At 41.5% G+C, this 20,256-nt stretch overlaps 1 protein-coding gene across 1 annotated transcript in view; it reads right to left on the reverse strand.

The window, feature by feature from the left end:
* Positions 1-20,256, reverse strand: part of RPS6KC1 (ribosomal protein S6 kinase C1) — a 239,590-nt gene that overhangs the window by 51,653 nt on the left and 167,681 nt on the right. Inside the window, exons 12-13 of the mRNA XM_040351456.1 lie at positions 2,735-4,255; positions 2,371-2,460 (exon numbers count right to left, since the gene is read on the reverse strand). Coding sequence (XP_040207390.1) covers positions 2,371-2,460; positions 2,735-4,255 — 1,611 coding nt within the window. The remainder of the gene's footprint in view (positions 1-2,370; positions 2,461-2,734; positions 4,256-20,256) is intronic.

A 20,256-nucleotide genomic window follows, 5' to 3' on the forward strand; every position in this document is an offset into this window, starting at 1 on the left:
AGGGTGGCATTAAAGAGCTGAAAAACGACATAGCTTTGTGTTTGTTGGCAGACAATTCTTTGCCGTTTGTATGCAAGACAAGTTCCTGGCCAACGCCCTTTGGACAAAAGTCCTACGCTTTGTCCGCAGAAAATTAGATGGCGTGTATGAGGCTTAAGAGTATTGCAGTTAATGCTACAGTTTATTTAACCACTTGCCTACAGGGCACTTCCCCATCCCCCCCCCCTCCTGCCCAAGCCATTTTTCAGCTTTCAGCACTGTCACACTTTGAATGACAATTGCGCAGTCATGCAACACTGTACCCAAATAACATTTTTATAATTTTTTCCCCACAAATAGAGATTTCTTTTGGTGGTATTTGATCACCTCTGCGGTCTTTATTTATTGCGCTATAAACAAAAGAAGAGGGACAAGTTTAAAAAAATATATATATTTTTTTTTTTACTTTTTGCTATAATAAATATCCATTTTTTTTAAACCAATTTTTTCCTCAGTTTAGGTCGATACGTATTCTTCTACATATTTTTGGTAAAAAAAAAATATTGCAATAAGCGTATATTGATTGGTTTGCACAAAAGTTATAGCAGCTACAACATAGGGGATAGATTTATAGCATTTTTAATTAATTTTTTACTAGTAATGGCGGCGATCAGCAATTTTTATCATGACTGCGATATTGCGGCGGACACATCGGACACTTTTGACCAATTTTTGGGACCATTCACATTTATACAGCGATCCCTGCTATAAAAATGCATTGATTACTGTATAAATATGACTGACAATAGGACGAAATTAACACTAGGGGTCATATGACTTCCGCCCAGAACAATAGGGTCTTCTTCCCGCCGTCATTTGACGGCGGGCGGTAGATAAGTGGTTAACCACTTAAGCCCCGGACCTTTAGGCAGCTTAATGCCCAGGCCAGGTTTTGCGATTCGGCACTGCGTCGCTTTAACAGACAATTGCGCGGTCGTGCGACGTGGCTCCCAAACAAAATTGGCATCCTTTTTTCCCCACAAATAGAGCTTTCTTTTGGTGGTATTTGATCATCTCTTCAGTTTTTATTTTTTGCGCTATAAACAAAAATAGAGCGACAATTTTGAAAAAAATTCAATATTTTTTTCTTTTTGCTATAATAAATATCCCCCAAAAACATATATAAAAATCTTTTTTTTCCTCCGTTTAGGCCGATACGTATTCTTCTACCTATTTTTGGTTAAAAAAAATCACAATAGGTGTTTATCGATTGGTTTGCGCAAAATTTATAGTGTTTACAAAATAGGGGATAGTTTTATTGCATTTTTATTAATTATTTTTTTTCCTACTAATGGCGGCGATCATTATGGCGGACACTTCGGACAATTTTGACACATTTTTGGGACAATTGTCATTTTCACAGCAAAAAATGCATTTAAATTGCATTGTTTATTGTGAAAATGACAGTTGCAGTTTGGGAGTTAACCACAGGGGGCGCTGTAGGAGTTAGTGTTCACTTAGTGTGCGTTTACAACTGTAGGGGGGTGTGGCTGTAGGACTGACATCATCGATCGAGTCTCCCTACATAAGGGATCACTCGATCGATGCAGCGCCATAGTGAAGCACGGGGAAGCCGTGTTTACATGCGGCTCTCCCTGTTCTTCAGCTCCGGGGAGCGATCGCGACGGAGCGGCTATAAACGAATAGTCGTGCCGTCGTCCCGGATCGCTCCCCGCGGGAATCCGACCGCCGCATGTAGCGGGGGGGGTCCCGATCGGACCCCCCATCCGCTAGAAGGCAAGGACGTACATGTACGCCCATGTGCCTGTACGTGCCATTCTGTGGACGTACATTTACATGCTGCGGTCAGGAAGTGGTTAAAAACAAAAAAAGCCCCCGGACTACTTATTTTTTTATATTTAACGTAAACGTTCAAATAGACTTTCTTACAACATGATACACACAAGCATTTTACTTTCCTTTTCTCTTTTGTAACAGACCCTCAATCATGTGTTATAAGGAGAGGTCAAAACAGACTAAAGACCACGCAAATGCACCTAATTCATATATTCGCCTTTTTGAATTAATCATTTTAACCATATAGCTAAAAAAAATAAAAAAATTAACTCATGGACGCAAGGATATGTATCTGGAAAACTTCTACCCATCCTGAATGACATGAAGAGATGCATAAAGAACTATTTACAATTCGAGAAGGCTTCAATTATTAGCCATATCTGCAATGTGACATGACAGGACAGGAATTAGTGTGAATATCAGGCCATGCATTAACTTGCACGTCCAATAAAAAGTATGTTATACGAGCTGCGGGAGGAAATGAAAGCTGCTAATCTACTTTTCAAGTGAAAGGCATGAGGTGATTGAGCTAACCTGGGGCACAGTACATCCTTTCCATCGCTTCGCTGTCACACGAATCTTCAACCTCCATCCACCTGCTAAAATACGTTAGCTGAATGTGTCCTAAAAACAAAATGACGGGAGAAATCAAAACATGTTTCCCTTCCATTTTCCCTACAAGTGAACTGTAATTACGTTCCTTTCTAGCTAAAAACAGTATCATTAAGAATAATGGCATCATTAAGTAGTAGAAGCTATTACAGTGGGTGAATTTGCAGCACTGATAATGAAGCTGCAGACAGGAAATGAAGATACTAATTACAAGATAAAACGCCTACCCAGTTAATTGGAACCAACATTGGAATAAAAAAGAAATGCATTTGCAAAAGTTCCTGACCTCTATCATTCAATAAGATGTTGTTTGGGTTCAAATCGCGACACACAATTCCTTCTCGGTGGAGAGCGTCGAGGGCTATGACTATCTCTGCGGCCCATCTCCGGATGCAAGACTCGGGAATAATAAAATGAGCTGCCTCCGACAGTTTGGCATCGAGCTCCTGAAACATTTTGTGTATCTCCTGATCTTCCCTGGACTCCCTCCTCCTGTCGGAAATCTTGTCCATGTCCTCAATTCTAATCTGCAGTTGTAAAAGGTTTTCAGTTAACTTGTTAGAAATCCCAGAAGTAGATGAATGCAGATTAGAAGCGCTGGCCTCTGAAAATTGTTCGTTGGGCAAGTCTAAAAGGGACGAAGAAGTGGCAGCAGAGGATGGTTTAACTGATACATGTCCAAACGGATATAGACTAAGCGGTAAATCAGACCCTCCTGGATCTGTTGCCAACACAGATCCTGTACTATTGTCAACACTGACTGGGCATAAAGTTATGTCTTGGGACGGTTCTTTAGAAGAAAGTTCCTCTGCAGACAAATTTTCTTGAGGTTTGATAATTTGATCTAGGCTGTTCTTTATCTGCAATACATCGGGAGTTTCTAGTAGCTTGGAGTCCATGACATCTTTCTCTGAACACAACTTGTTGAAACTTTCCTCTGTGTCTACCAGTTGTGTCCCTGGAAGGTTGACAAGAAGATCGGGTCTTCCTTCATCAATGCTACTAACATCATCTAGCGCAGCATCTTTAAATGATATAACGGGCATAGAGTCATTAGAGCTCCTACTTATAGTGTCATGAGTTCCTGCACATGGTTTATCAACATCTACACTTTGAATGTCAGAATCCACATCCTCATCTTGGAATGGAGAAAGCGGGTTGAATATTTCAGACTTTAGGCTATAACCTTTATCGACAAAATCACCCCCAAGCATGTCGCTGGTGCTTTCCTTACTATCTATCCTGAAAAATTCCATTGGACTGTTCCTGGATTTGCTCAGTGCATCGGACAACGAGGACTGCCCAGCGCTCTCCTGCTCAACATCTTGTAATAATTTAAGCTCATCAAAGGTGAGCTGAGAGTCAAACTTGTTTAAAAGTGGCTTTTGTAGTATGTCTAAATGTTTGGCACTGTCCCCATCTCCCAGTTTAATTAACGGATCATCACTCAAGGTTTCAGGTTCCATTTTTTCCTGGCCGTATTCTTTGCACAAAGTTAAATAGCTCGTTGTGCATTCCTCTTCAGAGCTGGAGGCAGAATCGGCCCATTTTAGAGGGCTCTCTCTTCCTTCGTCATCTTGAGTACTGCTGTCGTCCTGTGAGCTAAGTGTGAGACTGCTGTGCAGCGGCTGTACCGAAAGTCTGTTCCCACTACCACTTTCCCTCGACTCAATGCTATTGCGTGGACACGGAACAAGATTTTTCATAAGATCTTCGTTGGAATGGGAACTTTTAGCCAGAGGGACATCAAAGCTTCCTTCTGTGCTCCTGCTTAAAAACTTACTTAGGTAGGACCATAATTTGCCACCTGCAATCAAGAACAAAACACAGAAATTAAACATGATTACTCATATGGAAATAGCTGAGTTTCCACATATGCCTTATTGCTTGCACCGTAATGAAAATGATCATTGCACACATCCACTTAGTACCTCATTTACCACCATGGTTGCTTAATTTTCAAAACATGTTAACCTGAGATTACATTTTTACATTTGAGTGGATATGATCGCCAGACGAAAAAACACAAGGGCTCGAAATGTAATAGAACGCATAACATGAGACAAAAAGGGAAAGTACATGGAACATTGTGAAGCTGCTTGTAGCAAGAAAGCAAAGGTTGGATTTCAGCATTAAGAACCAATGATAAGTACAGCACTAGGCGTGAATATTGAATATATAGGAGTTCTTGCAAAAAAAAATCATAATACATTTTGCTGAAGAGCTGTAGGTCTAAGTTCACATCTATGCGGCTGTGCTTGATGCGTTTTTTAGGCACGTTTTTCAGTGCGTATTTAAACCTACAATTTGTATGTGTTTTTGCATGCAGTTTTAATGCTTTTAAAGTTTTTTTTGTTCCTCTTTAAACACACAGCATCTATCCAGTTGCTAAGGAGAGGACCAGCTCCTTAACAACCGAAGAGTCATCAGCTGTCAGCGGGCTTCCCTGATGAATGCTGATTGTAAAAAAAAAAACAAGATTTAAAAAAATAAAAATAAAAATGGCGTGGGGTCCCCCCAAAATACCAGTCCTTATTCGAGCATCCCGCCTGGTAGGTCAGGAAAGGGAGGGGAGGGGACGACCATACCAGACCACATGCCCTCATCATATTGATGAGGACAAGGGCCTCTTCCCGACAAAGCTGGCTAATGGTTTTCGGGGCTTATGGGAATCTGGAAGCCCCTATTAACCTGCCCCACACCCCCATGTGAATGGGTATCGGCGAGAAAGAAAAAGATGGCGGTAGCAAGGAAGAAAACAGCTCCACGGGAGAAGACAACACAAGAAGAAGAAGACGGCACCGGGCTTCTTATTTAATAAAGGACTTGTAGCTTGTGATACCCACTCACATGGGGGGGCGGGATCTGGGGCCCCCTTGTTAATGGGTGCTTCCAGATTCCTATAAGCCCACCACCTGCAGACCCCGACAACCACCGGCCAGGGTTGTCGGGAAGAGGTCCTTGTCATCATCAACATGGGGCAAGGTGCTTTGGGGTGCTAGGGGCACCCACCCACCTCATGATGAGGGCATGTGGCCTGGTGTGGATAAGGGTCTGGTATGGATTTATTTATTTTTTGAGCAAGGGGGGGTCCGCTCCGAATCCATACTAGACCTGAAGTTCCTGGTATATACCTGGGGGGGAACCCCAGGCTGTCTTTTTTTCACTTATTTTTTGCAGGCAATTTTTCATTTTGTTTTACATTCAGCTTTCAGCGGGGAAGCCCCCTGCTTAGCAACCAGATATATACAATGTTAAAAAAAAAAAAACAAAGCGCATTACAAACACAACACTTGCGTTTCTGGTGCGGTTCCATTGAAGTCTATTCCCCACAAATCGCATAAAATAAACACATATAAAAAAAAATGTATGTATCTAATAATGTTAACCCTTGGGAATCTCCCTAGCATGTTAAAGGCCCCATGTGTGTAAACTTGGCTGATCTTTTTGTGTTGCTTAAACATCTACTCCACTCTTATGGAACTCCAGCTAAATGCAAAGCTGGTATACGTAAATGTGAGCTGTTTTATCTGCTAAGAGACTTGACACTCTTTTGCTTCGCATATACTTATGAGGCACAGCCAGCCACGTGACACCAGTGTTTCCTATTTCAGCTGTAATGCTTTGTGGGTCATTTGCATGCCACTTGGAGAATGAGTCCTCATCAATATACAACTGGTTCACTGCACAATTTGCAGGCGGGTGACACAAGAAGATTCAAGACAAGAACAGGAAACCGAAGCATCAACTGCTTAGCTACACATTGGGGCTTATTTACGAAAGGCAAATCCACTTTGCACTACAAGTGCAAACTACAAATGCAAAGTGCACTTGAAATTGCACTGAAAGTGCACTTGGAAGTGCAGTTGCTGTAAATCTGAGGGGTAGATCTGAAATGAGGGGAAGCTCTGATGATTTTATTATCCAATCATGTGCAAGCTAAAATGCAGTTTTTTTTTTATTTTCCTTGCATGTCCCCCTCGGATCTACAGCAACTGCACTTTTAAGTGCACTTTCAGTGCAATTTCAAGTGCACTTTGCAAAGTGGATTTGCCTTTAGTAAAAAAAAAAAACACTGTGGCAAATCTGTGAGGGGTTTTGAAAATGCAGGCAGAACCTGCATTTTCAGAAACATGCTTAAAAACGCAGCACAATGTGCAATGCCATTATTTCTTAATGGCTCCCCAAATGCGGATAGCAGCCCCATGTTTTGTTGCGCATTTTCCGCATAAATAACGCAGCAAAATGTAAAACGCAAAACACGCTTGGCCCAGTGCTAAGGAAGGTACTTGAGCTTCACGTGAACGGGCTTTTATCTATACTGTTGGGGGGCAGTCACATCACTTAAGTGTGAATGGTGCCAATTAATCACAAAATTGGCTGAACAGCATTAAAAAATAATGACCGGTAAAACAGTTGACATATATCTATTTAATATGTTATGTACCTATTTACTTGCATTTCAGCTTTAATGTTACTGGCTCTGCAAATAGTAGACCTGCCAGGTACTGTATTATTGGTGTCTTTCGACACAAATTGCCATTTACTGGAAAAGGCTACAAAACCCAGGACCCTGCATTCACTATATCTGGTCTCCCTCTCTCTCTAGTAAATATAAACTGCTAAATACCTTTTCTCATCAGCAGTTAGAGCAGTCTTGTGACTTTTATCAGTGTCCAGCAGAGCACTGGTTAAAACTTGTAGGAGGAGTTTTCATTCTACTCTGGCTGTCCTGCCGAACCCCTGACCCTCTGTCTAGACCAGTGGTTCTCAACCTTTCTAGTGCTGTGACCCCCTTGGTAAAACTTCCAAAGTTGTGGGGACCCCCAACAGTAAAATTATTATCGTAGCATTGGTTGTCAGTACCCAAGGCAAGATAAGTAATTTGTGCCCCTGACCTGCAGACATTTATCTCTCTCTGAGTCCCTTACTCTCGTACAGTATTAAAACCCCTTATGGTACATTTTAGGATGTGACACTCTTTCTCTTTGTTCTCCTTTCTTTCACTTTTATCTCTCTCTATCCTAATTTCTTGTTTTTTCCCCTATCCCTCTCTCTAGCCGTCTTTTGTGTTTTTCTCTTATTTCTCTCTTCCTTTTTCCTTGTTCGTCCCCCTCTTTTCCTCTCCCTTCCTTGTATTCCTTCTCTTACTCCTTGGTGGGGGGTGGGGGGGGGATGGGATCAGTGGCAATGCTGCATTTTTTGCTGTGAAAATGACAATGGTCCCAAAAATGTGTCAAAATTGTCCGAAGTGTCCGCCATAATGTCGCAGTCACGAAAAAAATCGCTGATCGCAGCCATTAGTAGTAAAAAAAAAAAATTTAGAAAAATGCAATAAAACTATCCCCTATTTTGTAAACGCTATAAATTTTGCGCAAACCAATCGATAAACACTTATTGCGATTTTTTTTACCAAAAATAGGTAGAAGAATACGTATCGGTCTAAACTGAGGAAAAAAAAAAATATATATATATGTTTTTGGGGGATATTTATTATAGCAAAAAGTAAAAAATATTGCATTTTTTTCAAAATTGTCCCTCTATTTTTGTTTATAGCGCAAAAAATAAAAACCGCAGAGGTGATCAAATACCGCCAAAAGAAAGCTCTATTTGTGGGGGAAAAAAAGGACGCCAATTTTGTTTGGGAGCCATGTCGCACGACCGCGCAATTGTCTGTTAAAGCGACGCAGTCCCAAACTGTAAAAACACCTTGGGTCTTTAGGCAGCATATTGGTCCGGTCCTTAAGTGGTTAAAAAACCACACAGGATGGCACAACCACCTCGTGCATTACACGATCCACAAATGTATACTCACACGTAAACAAAAGATAACAAGCCAAACTGATCCACTTCAGCCGGAAGGCAATAGCGGTATGTTCTGAATGCAAATGGTTGAACAGCTGAAGTGTTTCGGGGGGTCATGCCCCTTTCCTCAGAGCTTGGTTTGCATGTGAGTATCCATTTGTCTATGTGGATTCAATGAAAGGTATCTATGGTAATGCACAAGGTGTGTGCCATCCTGTGTGTTTTTTGCAGTGTGTTCAGAGGACTTCCCGGTCTGAGAAAGGCAGCACCCTTGAATGGCATTTTAGAAAGGAATTTGATAGAAGATTTCCCCTAGGTTTAACGCTTAAAGTGTTTTTGGACTTGTATCGTTTACAGAACACCTCCTCCTCTCCATGTCACCATAACATAGACAAGGATGTGTTCTGTAGTTCACAAAAGTGTACTGCTTAAAGCCTAAGTGCAGTGAAAATTTGAATAAAAAACCCTACAAAAATCAGCACAAGAAACATAACCTACAGTAAACAGGATGGGTCCCTTGTGCTGATGCCCATTTTGTTAGCTTTCCTTTTTCAAGCTTTTTTCCCCATTTTGATGACCCTACCAGCAATACAGTTAGGCCTTGTACACACGATAGGTTAACCAGAGGACAACGGTCTGATGGACCATTTTCATCGGTCAAAACCGATCGTGTGTGGGCCCCATAGGTTATTTAAATCGGTTAAAAAAAAGCCAATTTGCTTTAAATTTAACCGATGGATACCTAAACCGATAGGTCAAAAACGATCGTTAGTAGGCACGACCATCGGTTAAAAATCCACGCATGCTCAGAATCAAGTCGAGGCATGCTTGGAAGCATTGAACTTCGTTTTTTTCAGCACATCGTTGTGTTTTACGTCACCGCGTTCTGACACAATCGTTTTTTTACCCGATGGTGTGTAGGCGCGACTGACCATCAGTCAGCCTCATCGGTTAACCAATGGCAACGGTTCTTCAGACCGTTCTCATCGGATGGACTGATCGTGTGTATGAGGCTTTACAGTCCTAGGGTGACCACAATCACTTACTGTACTGGAACTATGTAGTAACAACATTATCAATCCACAACGAGAAGTATGTTAGGAATACAGAACACATTCCCCCCTCTCCTCATCACCATAACATGTGCGAGGATGTGTTCTGTAGTTCAGAAAAGTGTACTGCTTAAAGCCAAAATGCTGAGTGCTGTAAAGGGAAAAAAACAGCACAAGGGACATAGCTTACAGCAAGGAGGTGGTCCCTTGTGTTGATGCCTCTTTTCTTAGGGGAAATCCTTCTCCATCTCCAATCTCAATCATCTGCCCATCCTCTACTCATAGACTTCTTTTAATTTGTAGAAACTGTAGCACCGGAGCTCTTGATGAGCGCCTGGGACAGCTCCCACAGTTCTGTTAACCATTAGTGTAATCTTTTGGTGCAGCAGGGTCAATAGAACTGTGGGGGGGCACTGACAGAGGAGGATTTCACCTAACAGTACAGATATTAGCACAAAGAACACATCTACTGACTGTACTTTATATCCCTTGTGTTGAGTTTTGTGTTTTTCATTTTGACCGCTCTTAGGCTTTAATACAACATTATACAGGGACTTGGTTTTCCAGCAAGATCAACACTTATTTTACCTAGTGGACAGATGTAACAAAATGCTTTCAATGGTATTTTTAACGGACCAAAAAGGAGAAAAGAGAGGTTCATTGTTTGGGTGTTCGTGCATACTAATCAAATTCCCTGCTATTCAGATGACCACAAGAGGGCGCATTTACAAATCTGTATATAACGCAACCAACAAAACATAGAACAAGCAGCAAAACTATGTCAAAAATTTATCTCAGCTGCATTCTATAAAAAAATTATCCAAATGGGCACTGCCTAATAAGACATTACAGTCTTGCCTCTAAAAAAGCACATACACATCATGATTAGCAATTTATTAACAAATGTAGTGTGCAAATCCTATGGGACTCCACTTAAAAATACTATAAGTTGTCACTGCCTGGCTATATTGATTTCTGCACCCATCACCAAATAAACTTTCATTACATTTATAGAGAGCTTTTTTTTTTTCCTCCACATGTGATAAACATTCTTGAACTGGCTATAATGCTTAAAGAAAAAAAAAAGAAAAATATAGATTGCAAAAAACACATGCCTCCTTTTCACTCATCAATAAATGTTAAAAGTGCGCACTGTCACTGGATAAAATAACGGGGAAAAAAAATCATCAATGAACTGGAACATCTAACAGTATCTTTAAACTGGCGTTATTTGCATGTGGCCATAATCACAGTTTGGCATTAATTACGCACAAAGCAGGGCTACTTCTGCCAAGCTGCAATCAATTCCAAATACAACACCGGCCAATGCCAGGAATCTTATTGGTGCTATATTTGAATAGATGGATTTTGTAATAGATACAGGACAGAGGAAAAAAAAAAAAAAGCTTTAGCATGACATTTTTTTTTTTTGTTTGGATAGTCAGTATAACATGGATTTTTTTTTTTTCATTTTACTGTAATCTTGTTAACAATGGCACTACATCATTGGCATCATTCCCACGTATGGATCCCTAGGAACCCCAATTATAAATATGGATTTAATCAATGCTGTAAGAATATGGTGCGTTTATAGGGACCTTTGAATCAGTGTCGCTGTGTAACAAATAGAAATAGTCAACTAGAAAGTTTAATTCCTATATACTGTACAGTTTCTCACAAAAGTGAGTACACCCCCCACATTTTTGTAAATATTTTATTATATCTTTTCATGTGACAACACTGAAGAAATTACACTTTGCTACAATGTAAAGTAGTGCGTGTACAGCTTGTATGTCAAGCACATCACCGAGCCGGTCGAGGCCCTGCAGGGACCCCGACAATGTCGGGATCCACCCACATGCCTGGCCGGCAGCTGGCTCAGCTTTTCAGCAGGCTGCTGATAGCCTGAGCCAGGCGCTCCACAGTCCGGTACTCCAGTAAGCGTTGAGGGGGCAGAGCACAGAGCTGGTTACTGAAGATGAATCTATGCTGCATCTACACAGGCGAGTATGTACAGTATCTCACATAAGTGAGCAGTACACCCCTCACATTTTTGTAATTATTTTATTATATCTTTTCATGTGACAACACTGAAGAAATTACACTTTGCTACAATGTAAAGTAGTGAGTGTACAGCTTGTATAACAGTGTAAATTTGCTGTCCCCTCAAAATAACTCAACACACAGCCATTAATGTCTAAACCACTGGCAACACAAGTGAGTAAACCCCTAAGTGAAAATGTCCAAATTGGGCCTAATTAGCCATTTTCCGCCCTGGTGTCTTGTGACTTGTTAGTGTTACAAGGTCTTAGGTGTGTTAAATTTGGTGTTATCTCTCTCACTCTCTTATACTGGTCAATGGAAGTTCAGCATGGAACCTCGTGGCAAAGAACTCTCTGAGGATCTGAAAAAAAAAAAAATTGTTGCTCTACATAAAGATGGCCTAGGCTATAAGAAGATTGCCAAGACCCTGAAACTGAGCTGCAGCACGGTGGCCAAGACCATACAGCAGTTATAACAGGATAGGTTCCACTCAGAACAGGCCTCGCCATGGTCGACCAAAGAAGTCAAGTACACGTGTTCAGCGTCATATGTAGAGGTCGTCTTTGGGAAATAGACGTATGAGTGCTGCCAGCATTGCTGTAGAGGTTGAAGGGGTGGGGGGTCAGCCTGTCAGTGCTCAGACCATACGCTGCACACTGCATCAAATTGCTATGCATGGTTGTCCTCCCAGAATTAAGCCTCTTCTTAAGATGGGACAAGAAAGCTCGCAAACAGTTTATGGAAAACAAGCAGACTAAGGATATGGATTACTGGAACCATGTCCTGTGGTCTGATGAGACCAAGATAAACATATTTGGTTCAGTTGGTGTCAAGCGTGTGTGGCAGCAATCAGGTGAGGAGTACAAAGACAAGTGTGTCTTGCCTACAGTCAAGCATGGTGGTGGGAGTGTCATGGTCTGGGGCTGCATGAGTGCTGCCGTCACTGGAGAACTACAGTTCATTGAGGGAACCATGAATGCCAACATGTACTGTGATATACTGAAGCAGAGCATGATCCCCTCCCTTAGGAGACTGGGGAGCAGGGAAGTATTCCAACATGATAACGACCCCAAACACACCTCCAAGACGACCAGTGCCTTGCTAAAGAAGCTGAGGGTAAAGGTGATGGACTGGCCAAGGATGTCTCCAGACCTAAACTCTATTGAGCATCAATGGGGCATCCTCAAATGGAAGGTGGAGCGCAAGGTGTCTTACATTCACCAGTTCCGTGATGTCATCATGGATGAGTGGAAGAGAACTCCCGTGGCAACCTGTGAAGCTCTGGTGAACTTCATGCCCAAGAGGGTTAAGGCAGTGTTGGAAAATAATGGTGGCCACACAAAATATTGACACTTTGGGCCCAATTTAGGGCTTTACTCAATTTCGTTGCCAGCGGTTTAGACATTAATGGATGTGTGTTGAGTTATTTTGAGGGGACAGCAAATTTACACTGTTATACAAGCTGTACACTCACTACTTTACATTGTAGCAAAATGTAATTTCTTCAATGTTGTCACATGAAAAGATATAATAAGATCTGATATAATAAAATGTGAGGGGTGTACTCACTTTTGTGAAATGCTGTACCCTACCTTGTCTTCATCTTTTAGTTGCAGGGTGTTTACCATTCAAGGGAAAGTTCACCTCTGCAACTTGATATATAAAAAAATAAAAAATACATCTGCTGATACATCTAAGAAAATAAAAAAATAGTATTTTTTCATCATACTTACCTGTAAAATCATTTTCTTTAAATACATAATGGGACACAGAGTCAGGCTAATATTCATTAACTGGGTTATAATCAATTTCCAGGTGAATGGACACTGGTAGACCAAAGGTTTTTACACAGGTGTTGATCCCCTATGAAAAGCCATCCCATGCAGGAAGTACTTCAGTTTTGTAGCAAGCACTAAATCTTCATAACGAGTGGAGGGACCTCTGTGTCCAATGATGTATTCAAAGAAAAGGATTTCACAGGCAAGTATGACAAACAAATCCTATTTTATTTTTCATACATCATGTGACACGGAGTCAGGCAAATATTCATTACCTGCTGGGACGTCCAAGAGAAATAGCCTTGAGGGGAGGGAGACACCCTGCCAAACGATAGCCATCAAAACTTATATGTCAGCCTGCAGTACATTGCGGCTGGAAGCTAAATCCTCGGCTGCTCGACATTCACTTGATAAGATTTTGTGAATGTATGCCCTAAAGAGCCAAATCTGAGCCACGGATACCTGATGGCGAAAAGCCCAGGAGGTTCCTACACCTCTAGTAGAATGAGCTCTCACCCTAAAGGGAGGAGCTTTATGTTTCAGACCGTAGGCCTGAATGATCAATTGACGGACCTAATTGGCAATGGAAGCCTTAGAAGCTGCCTGCCCCTTCTTGGGTCCTTTAGGTAAAACGAAAAAGGAGTCTGATCCTTGGATCTCCGCAGATCTAGACAAATAAACCTTGACTGTCCGGACAACGTCCAAAGAATGCAGTAGTCTCTCTTCTGCCAAACGAGTCCGAGAGAAGAAAGAAGGAAAAATAACGTCCTAATTTAAAATGAAAGGCCGACACCACCTTTGGCAAAAATGATGGAACAGGTCGTAACACGACTCTGGCCTGGTGAAGGATCAAGTATGGTTCCCTGCATTAAAGGGCCGCCAACACCGTAGCCCTTCTAGCCGAGGTGATAGCCATCAGGAAGGCTAGCTTGCGTGACAGCAAGTCTAATTGCATTTCCTTTATAGGTTAAAATGGTTGCTTCTGTAACACAGACAGCACCAAGTTCATATTCCAAGGACACATAGGTGACCTAATGGGGGGAAGCAAACGAGTTGCCCCTGCATAAAAGTTTGGACTAACGGATGGGATGCTAAAGGCCTTTGTAAGAATACTGACAGGGCCGAAATCTGAACTCTGATTGTACTCAAAGCCAATTTCATTTCCACAGCCGAGAGAATTCTCCCAATCATGTATTTCCGAAGATGCATTTTCTGGCTTCACATCAAGCAATATAAGTCTTCCAGACTGTATGATAAATCTTCTTAGTGACAGCTTTTCTAGCATTCACTAAGGTAGACACTACTGGTCCCGAGAAGCCACGGTCTTTCAACACCCTGGCTTCAATAGCCATGCCGTCAAATTTAGTGACTGTAAATTGGGGTGGAATATAGGACCTTGAGACAGTAGATCGGGGTGACGCGTAAGCATCCATGGCCCGTCTATTGTCAGTCTCACACTCCAGGAACCAGGGCCTTCTGGGCCAGGCTGGTGCCACCAGAATGACTGGAACTCCCTCTCTTTGAATCCTGCGCAACAAGTGTGGAAGCAGAGGAACCAGAGGGAAAGCATAAACCAGGGAGTATTGGCTCCATGTAACTACCAGAGCATAGTAATCCTATGACTTTATATCTGCTGTGTGATGGTTTACTACTCTCCTCGTTTCTTTCTGCATGTTTTTTTTGTCTATGTTCCTTGAAACCTATAAAACGAATAAAATTTGACTGAACTAAAAGTAGTTAGTATTTTAAGTTCAGTCTGTGTTGCTGTTAGAGAGATTTCCTTTCACTTCCTGTCCCAGGACAACCTTTGTTATCAACCTGAAGAGAAGGAATCTTTCCAACAATAGTAAATTATAGTTCTAATCCTTCCACTCTATTCAACAAAAAAATAAAAAGTTTTGGATCTAGAAAATCCATTAAAGCTGAAACATACTTATTTTTAGATATAAGAGAATTTCAAAGCTGGCCATGAAGTCTCACCGTAAAATCACTTTTAGACAAGCACACTCTTGCATAATAATATTTATTATCCAACCGTATCTTCAAAAATAAACTGAATCCTTCTTGACCTTCAGTTGTGACCTAATTGCTTAGTGATTCTTGCTTCTAGTAATGAAGCCAAACCAAAGCCTGACCAACCTCTGCTTCTTCCTTTCCTGTTAGCTCAGCACCCAGTGTGCCTTGTCAGTGAACATCTGGAGCTTCATACGGAAGACCTGGGGGCAGCCAAGTACCAGAAAATCTGGCTGCCTTATGGAAACATGGCTGCTATAGATAAGGACCAGTAGAGGCACCAGTCGTTCATAAAGAGGCTTGTGAGGACAGATGTTAAAGCTTTAATGCGGACAATCTGCAATATCATATGAAGAGAGAGCTAGTTATAAGACGTCAAAAGAAGTGGCAATATGGCTTTTAGAATTTCAGAGGAACAAAATCATATCTACAATTATGTTATAGCTTTTTCTTTTTCTTCAAGGATATAAGGGTGATATTATTCAGGAGATATTGCCCTCATGGTAACGTCAGAAGGTGCACTTGTTTAGTGTTTGGGTGTATGGCAGTATTCGGCTCTTAATATTTTTGCCAAAAATAAATAAGGGACTGAAAAAAGACTGAGGCCGCGTACACATGGCCGAGAAACTCAACGTGCAAAACACATAATTTTGCTCGTCGAGTTCCTTGTTCGGCTGTCAAAAAACTCGTCGAGCCAAATGTTCCCATTGCCCAACGAGGAAATAGAGAACATGCTCTCTGTTTGGCTCGACGAGTTTCCCAACGGGTTTCTCGGCGAAAAGTGTACACACGACCAGATTTCTCGGCAGAATACGTCTCCCATTGAGTTTCTTGCTGAATTCTGCCGAGAAAACCGGTCGTGTGTACCGGGCCTTAGACAGACTCATACAGCACAAAAGTAGAGATGAATAAAGTTATTAGTTTTCCCACAAAATAACTGCTGTCGAAACTTGCTAAGCAGAAACTCTGAAGTTCTCTCATTGAGATGCTAAGGCTAAATTTGCTTGAAAAAAGTATTTTCTATGCATTTCATATACCGTATATACTAGAGTATAAGCCGAGGCACCTAATTTTACCACAAAAAAACAGGAAAACGTATTAACTTGAGTATAAGCCTAGGGTAGGAAATGCAGCAGCTACAGTAAGTGGAAAAGAGGGTCAACAATGCCCATTTGCGGCTTCACTGTGCCCATCGCATGCCTCACTGTGCCCATCGCAAGCCTCACTGTGCCAACTGCAAGCCTTACTGTGCCAACTGCAAGCCTCACTGTGCCCATCACATGCCTCACTATGCCCATCACATGCCTCACTGTGCCCATCTGCATACCTGATCAGCCGTGTCATGCTGTCAGACGGCGGCCATCCATCCAGTGTACAAAAGCCGTGCCTCCTCCTCGTCCGTGATAGGCAGAACACTCCGTTTCCCAGCAGTGAGTCAGTGTTCGCCTAACATTGACTCACTGCTGGGAAAACTGAGTCTTCCCCTACAACGGACAAGGACAAGGGGGAGGTGTGGCTTTTTTACACTGGTCGGCCGTCGTCTAAGCTTGACATGGGTTGATCAGGTATGCAGATGGACACAGACTCGAGTATTATGCCGCATACAGACGGTCGTTTTTTGTGATGAAAAAAAAATGACGTTTGAAGTGATGAAAAAAAACGACATTTTTGAAACTTCATTTTCAAAAACGATGTAGCATACACACCATCATTTTGAAAAATGATGAACAAAGTGACGGCACTCTAAAGGGGAAGTTCTATTCGCCTTGAGGCTGCTTTTAGCTGGTTACTTGTTAGTAAAAGGTGATTCGTGCTTTTTTGTCTGTTACAGCGTGATGAATGTGCTTACTCCATTATGAATGGTAGTTTTACCTCCCGTCTCAAAACTTGCTTCTGGGCATGTGCGGGTTTAAAAACGTTGTTTTGCCCAGACACTATCATTTTCATTGACACAAAAAATGACATTTTGAAAAACGACACAAAAAATTCGAGCATGTTCGAATTTTTTTTTTGTCGTTTTTCTGAAGACATAAAACAACATTTTCCCCACACACTATCATTTTAAATGACGTTTTCAAAAACGTCATTTTTTTTTCATCACAAAAAACGACCGTCTGTATGCGGCATAAGCCAAGGGGGGCATTTTCAGCACACAAAAAAATGTGCTGAAAAACTTGGCTTATACTTGAGTATATACAGTATGTAGCGTTTGTTTTTTGTGTTTTTGATTGTGATTTGTGTTCCATCATGGTACTTTATTTATTTTAATTTCTGTTTCTCTCTGTGAAAAATAATGAAGCTAATGAGAGGCCATTTTCTGGCCCAAGAAAAGGTCCAGTGTCAACAGTAATTTGAAGCAGCTTCTGTAACCCGTGTACTCTTAGAATTACCTTAAATTTGACCTTACCACTGACTCCCATATTTTGCCAAAAGGGTGACACTTCAGGGAAATCAACCTGTTTTCCCTGAAATTTCTGAAAAAAAAATAGTTTTTCTTCACCGTACCTGTTGTGTGGGACCTTGCTAAAGAAAAACAGTTCACCCTAGTGAACACCTAATAAGGAGAAAATATGCAATATGTAGGGGGTAGTACTTATTCTTTCAGCACTGGGGCCCTTGGTTCAAATCTCGGACAAGACACTGGAGTTTGCATGGGTTTTCTCTAGGAAATCCGGTTTACTGACATATTTCAAAGTTGTACTGGTAGGTGAACTGTCAGATGACTAAACTAGACTTAGTATGTGTGGATGCCAACTCCAAGCCTGTGCAACTGGGTAAGATTAAGGAAAGACCTGTCGACTTTGTCAAAAAATATTTAGGAAAGAGTCTCTCAAGTGATTCAGACAATGTGCCCAGAGAGCTGGTTCATAGAATCGTCAGATACAACTGAACGGATATATACAGATACTATACAAACGATGTGTACTGTGTCATTTAAACAGTGCAATCATTTCAGAGTTACATGCAAAAATGTTCATTATTGCTTTCTAAATTTAAGGGACACATTAAAAGGAAAACCTGAATACATTGAAATTAAACAGAAGTGAAGGAAGGGATTGGGGGGTGTTAAAGGACCTACTTGCTTTTTGCTATAATTTGCAGCTTGACACTCATCTTGTGAACCTGGATGGCTTACTACCCTAATCCCTATGGTTTCTATAATTATTATTTTTTTAATGGCTCGGAATGTGAGCAGCCTGTGAAAATAAAAGGTACTACGTTCTTTTTAATTTTTTTTAGTTAGGAGTCGAGAAAACCTACAAACCGTCTGTTTTTTTTTGCTCTCCTAGGCCGCGTACACACGATCGGTCCATCCGATGAGAATGGTCTGATGGACCATTTTCATCGGTCCAAAACGATCGTGTGTGGGCCCCATCGGTTAGTTAACCTTCGGTCAAAAAAATAAAAACTTGCTTTAAAATTTAACCGATGGACGCCTTACTGATAGGTCAAAACCGATCAGTAGTACGCACGACCATCGGTTAAAAATCCACGCATGCTCAGACTAAATTAGGGGACGGAGCAACCATTTTAACCTATAAAGGAAATGCAATGCACATTCATCACGCTGTAACAGACAGAAAAGCGCGAATCGTCTTTTACTAACACAAAATCAGCTAAAGCAGCCCCAAGGGTGGCGCCATTGGATTTGAACTTCCCCTTTATAGTGCCGTCGTATGTGGTTTACGTGTCCGCGTTCTGACACGATCGGTTAATTAACCCATGGTGTTTAGGCACATCAGACCATCAGTCAGCTTCATCGGTTAACCGATGAGAACGGTCCTTCGGGCCGTTCTCATCGGATGGACTGATCGTGTGTACGAGGCCTAGGACCTCGCTGTGAAGACTTCACTTTACATCCTGCATTGGCAACCAGAGAAAGACTGCAACCTCTATCAAATTTATATTGCTGGATTTAGTTTCTACTACAGAAAAAATGGAGTTTGTATGTATTTTTTTTCATGGAGCTTCTTTTCACGGTCCAAAAATATACCGATTTTTCTGCTGTCACTCTTGTATGTTTCCTCTCATTGTAAATCATCTCCAGTAAACTTCAGGCTATAGGTCTAATGTGTTCTTGTGTCATTATTGCTGCTCCATTTCTACCAAGCAGGATATTAGAAGTCTAACAGAGGCTGACTTTTCACCTTGAGAGTTAGTAATCCCCCTGATCACTGGAGGCACCATGTTTTCTGTAGAGTTTGCTCCGCCTAAAGCTGTGATATAAGTGCCATTCAGCTACAGTATATCCTCCTTCCTTCTGTTTTTTATCAATCTTGTGCCAAGCCAGCCCGTTCCCACTAATAGTTTCATGAGAAGAATGAAGGAAATTCCCGCTAGACTTCATTAGAATGCCTTCTATTTAACAAGAGGAGTTTGTGCCTAACATTTTAACACTACACATTAATCCAGCAACATTACAGCTAACAATACAGCCACCGGCGACACATATGGACACAAAGCACAAATAGAGTGCTACATACAGTAAAACGGCTTGTGATGTCCCTTTCTTGTGCTGCGATTCCTCCCCACGTGTGCAGAGCAGGTGGCAAATGAAATGTAATTGTCACACCTGGAGTACAATGACTCCGTAAGCATGGCTGCTTATGGGTTAACCCATTCAGTACTGGGCTGCCATAGTTTTGTAGGAATTGGTTGGTGTATCCAGTATCTTTTTGTATACTGTATACAAAAGTTTATCCAAAGGTTTGGTGCTGGATATATTTGCAATTAAATGTAGCCTTCTCAATTTACATTCAATAATAGGATTTGTGGACTCGCTATAAAATACTTTTCCTGTAGTCCATAGAAGGACACAGTGTGGCCCGAATTCTCAGAGGACTTACGACGGCGTAGCGCCATTTACGCCGTCATAAGTCAGAATCCGACCCGTCGTATCTATGCGCCTGATTCTTAGAATCAGTTACGCATAGATATCCATTAGATCCGACAGGTGTAAGTCTCTTATGCCGTCGGATCTTAACTGCATTTTTTTTTTACCGCTAGGTGGCGCTTCCGTCGAATATGCAAATTAGCTAGATACGCGAATTCCCGAACGTACGCGCGGCCGATGCAGTAAAGTTACGACGTTTACGTTAGGCTTTTCCCGGCGTAAT

The sequence above is a fragment of the Rana temporaria genome, chromosome 4 (assembly GCF_905171775.1).
Source record: "Rana temporaria chromosome 4, aRanTem1.1, whole genome shotgun sequence".
NCBI lineage: Eukaryota > Metazoa > Chordata > Amphibia > Anura > Ranidae > Rana > Rana temporaria.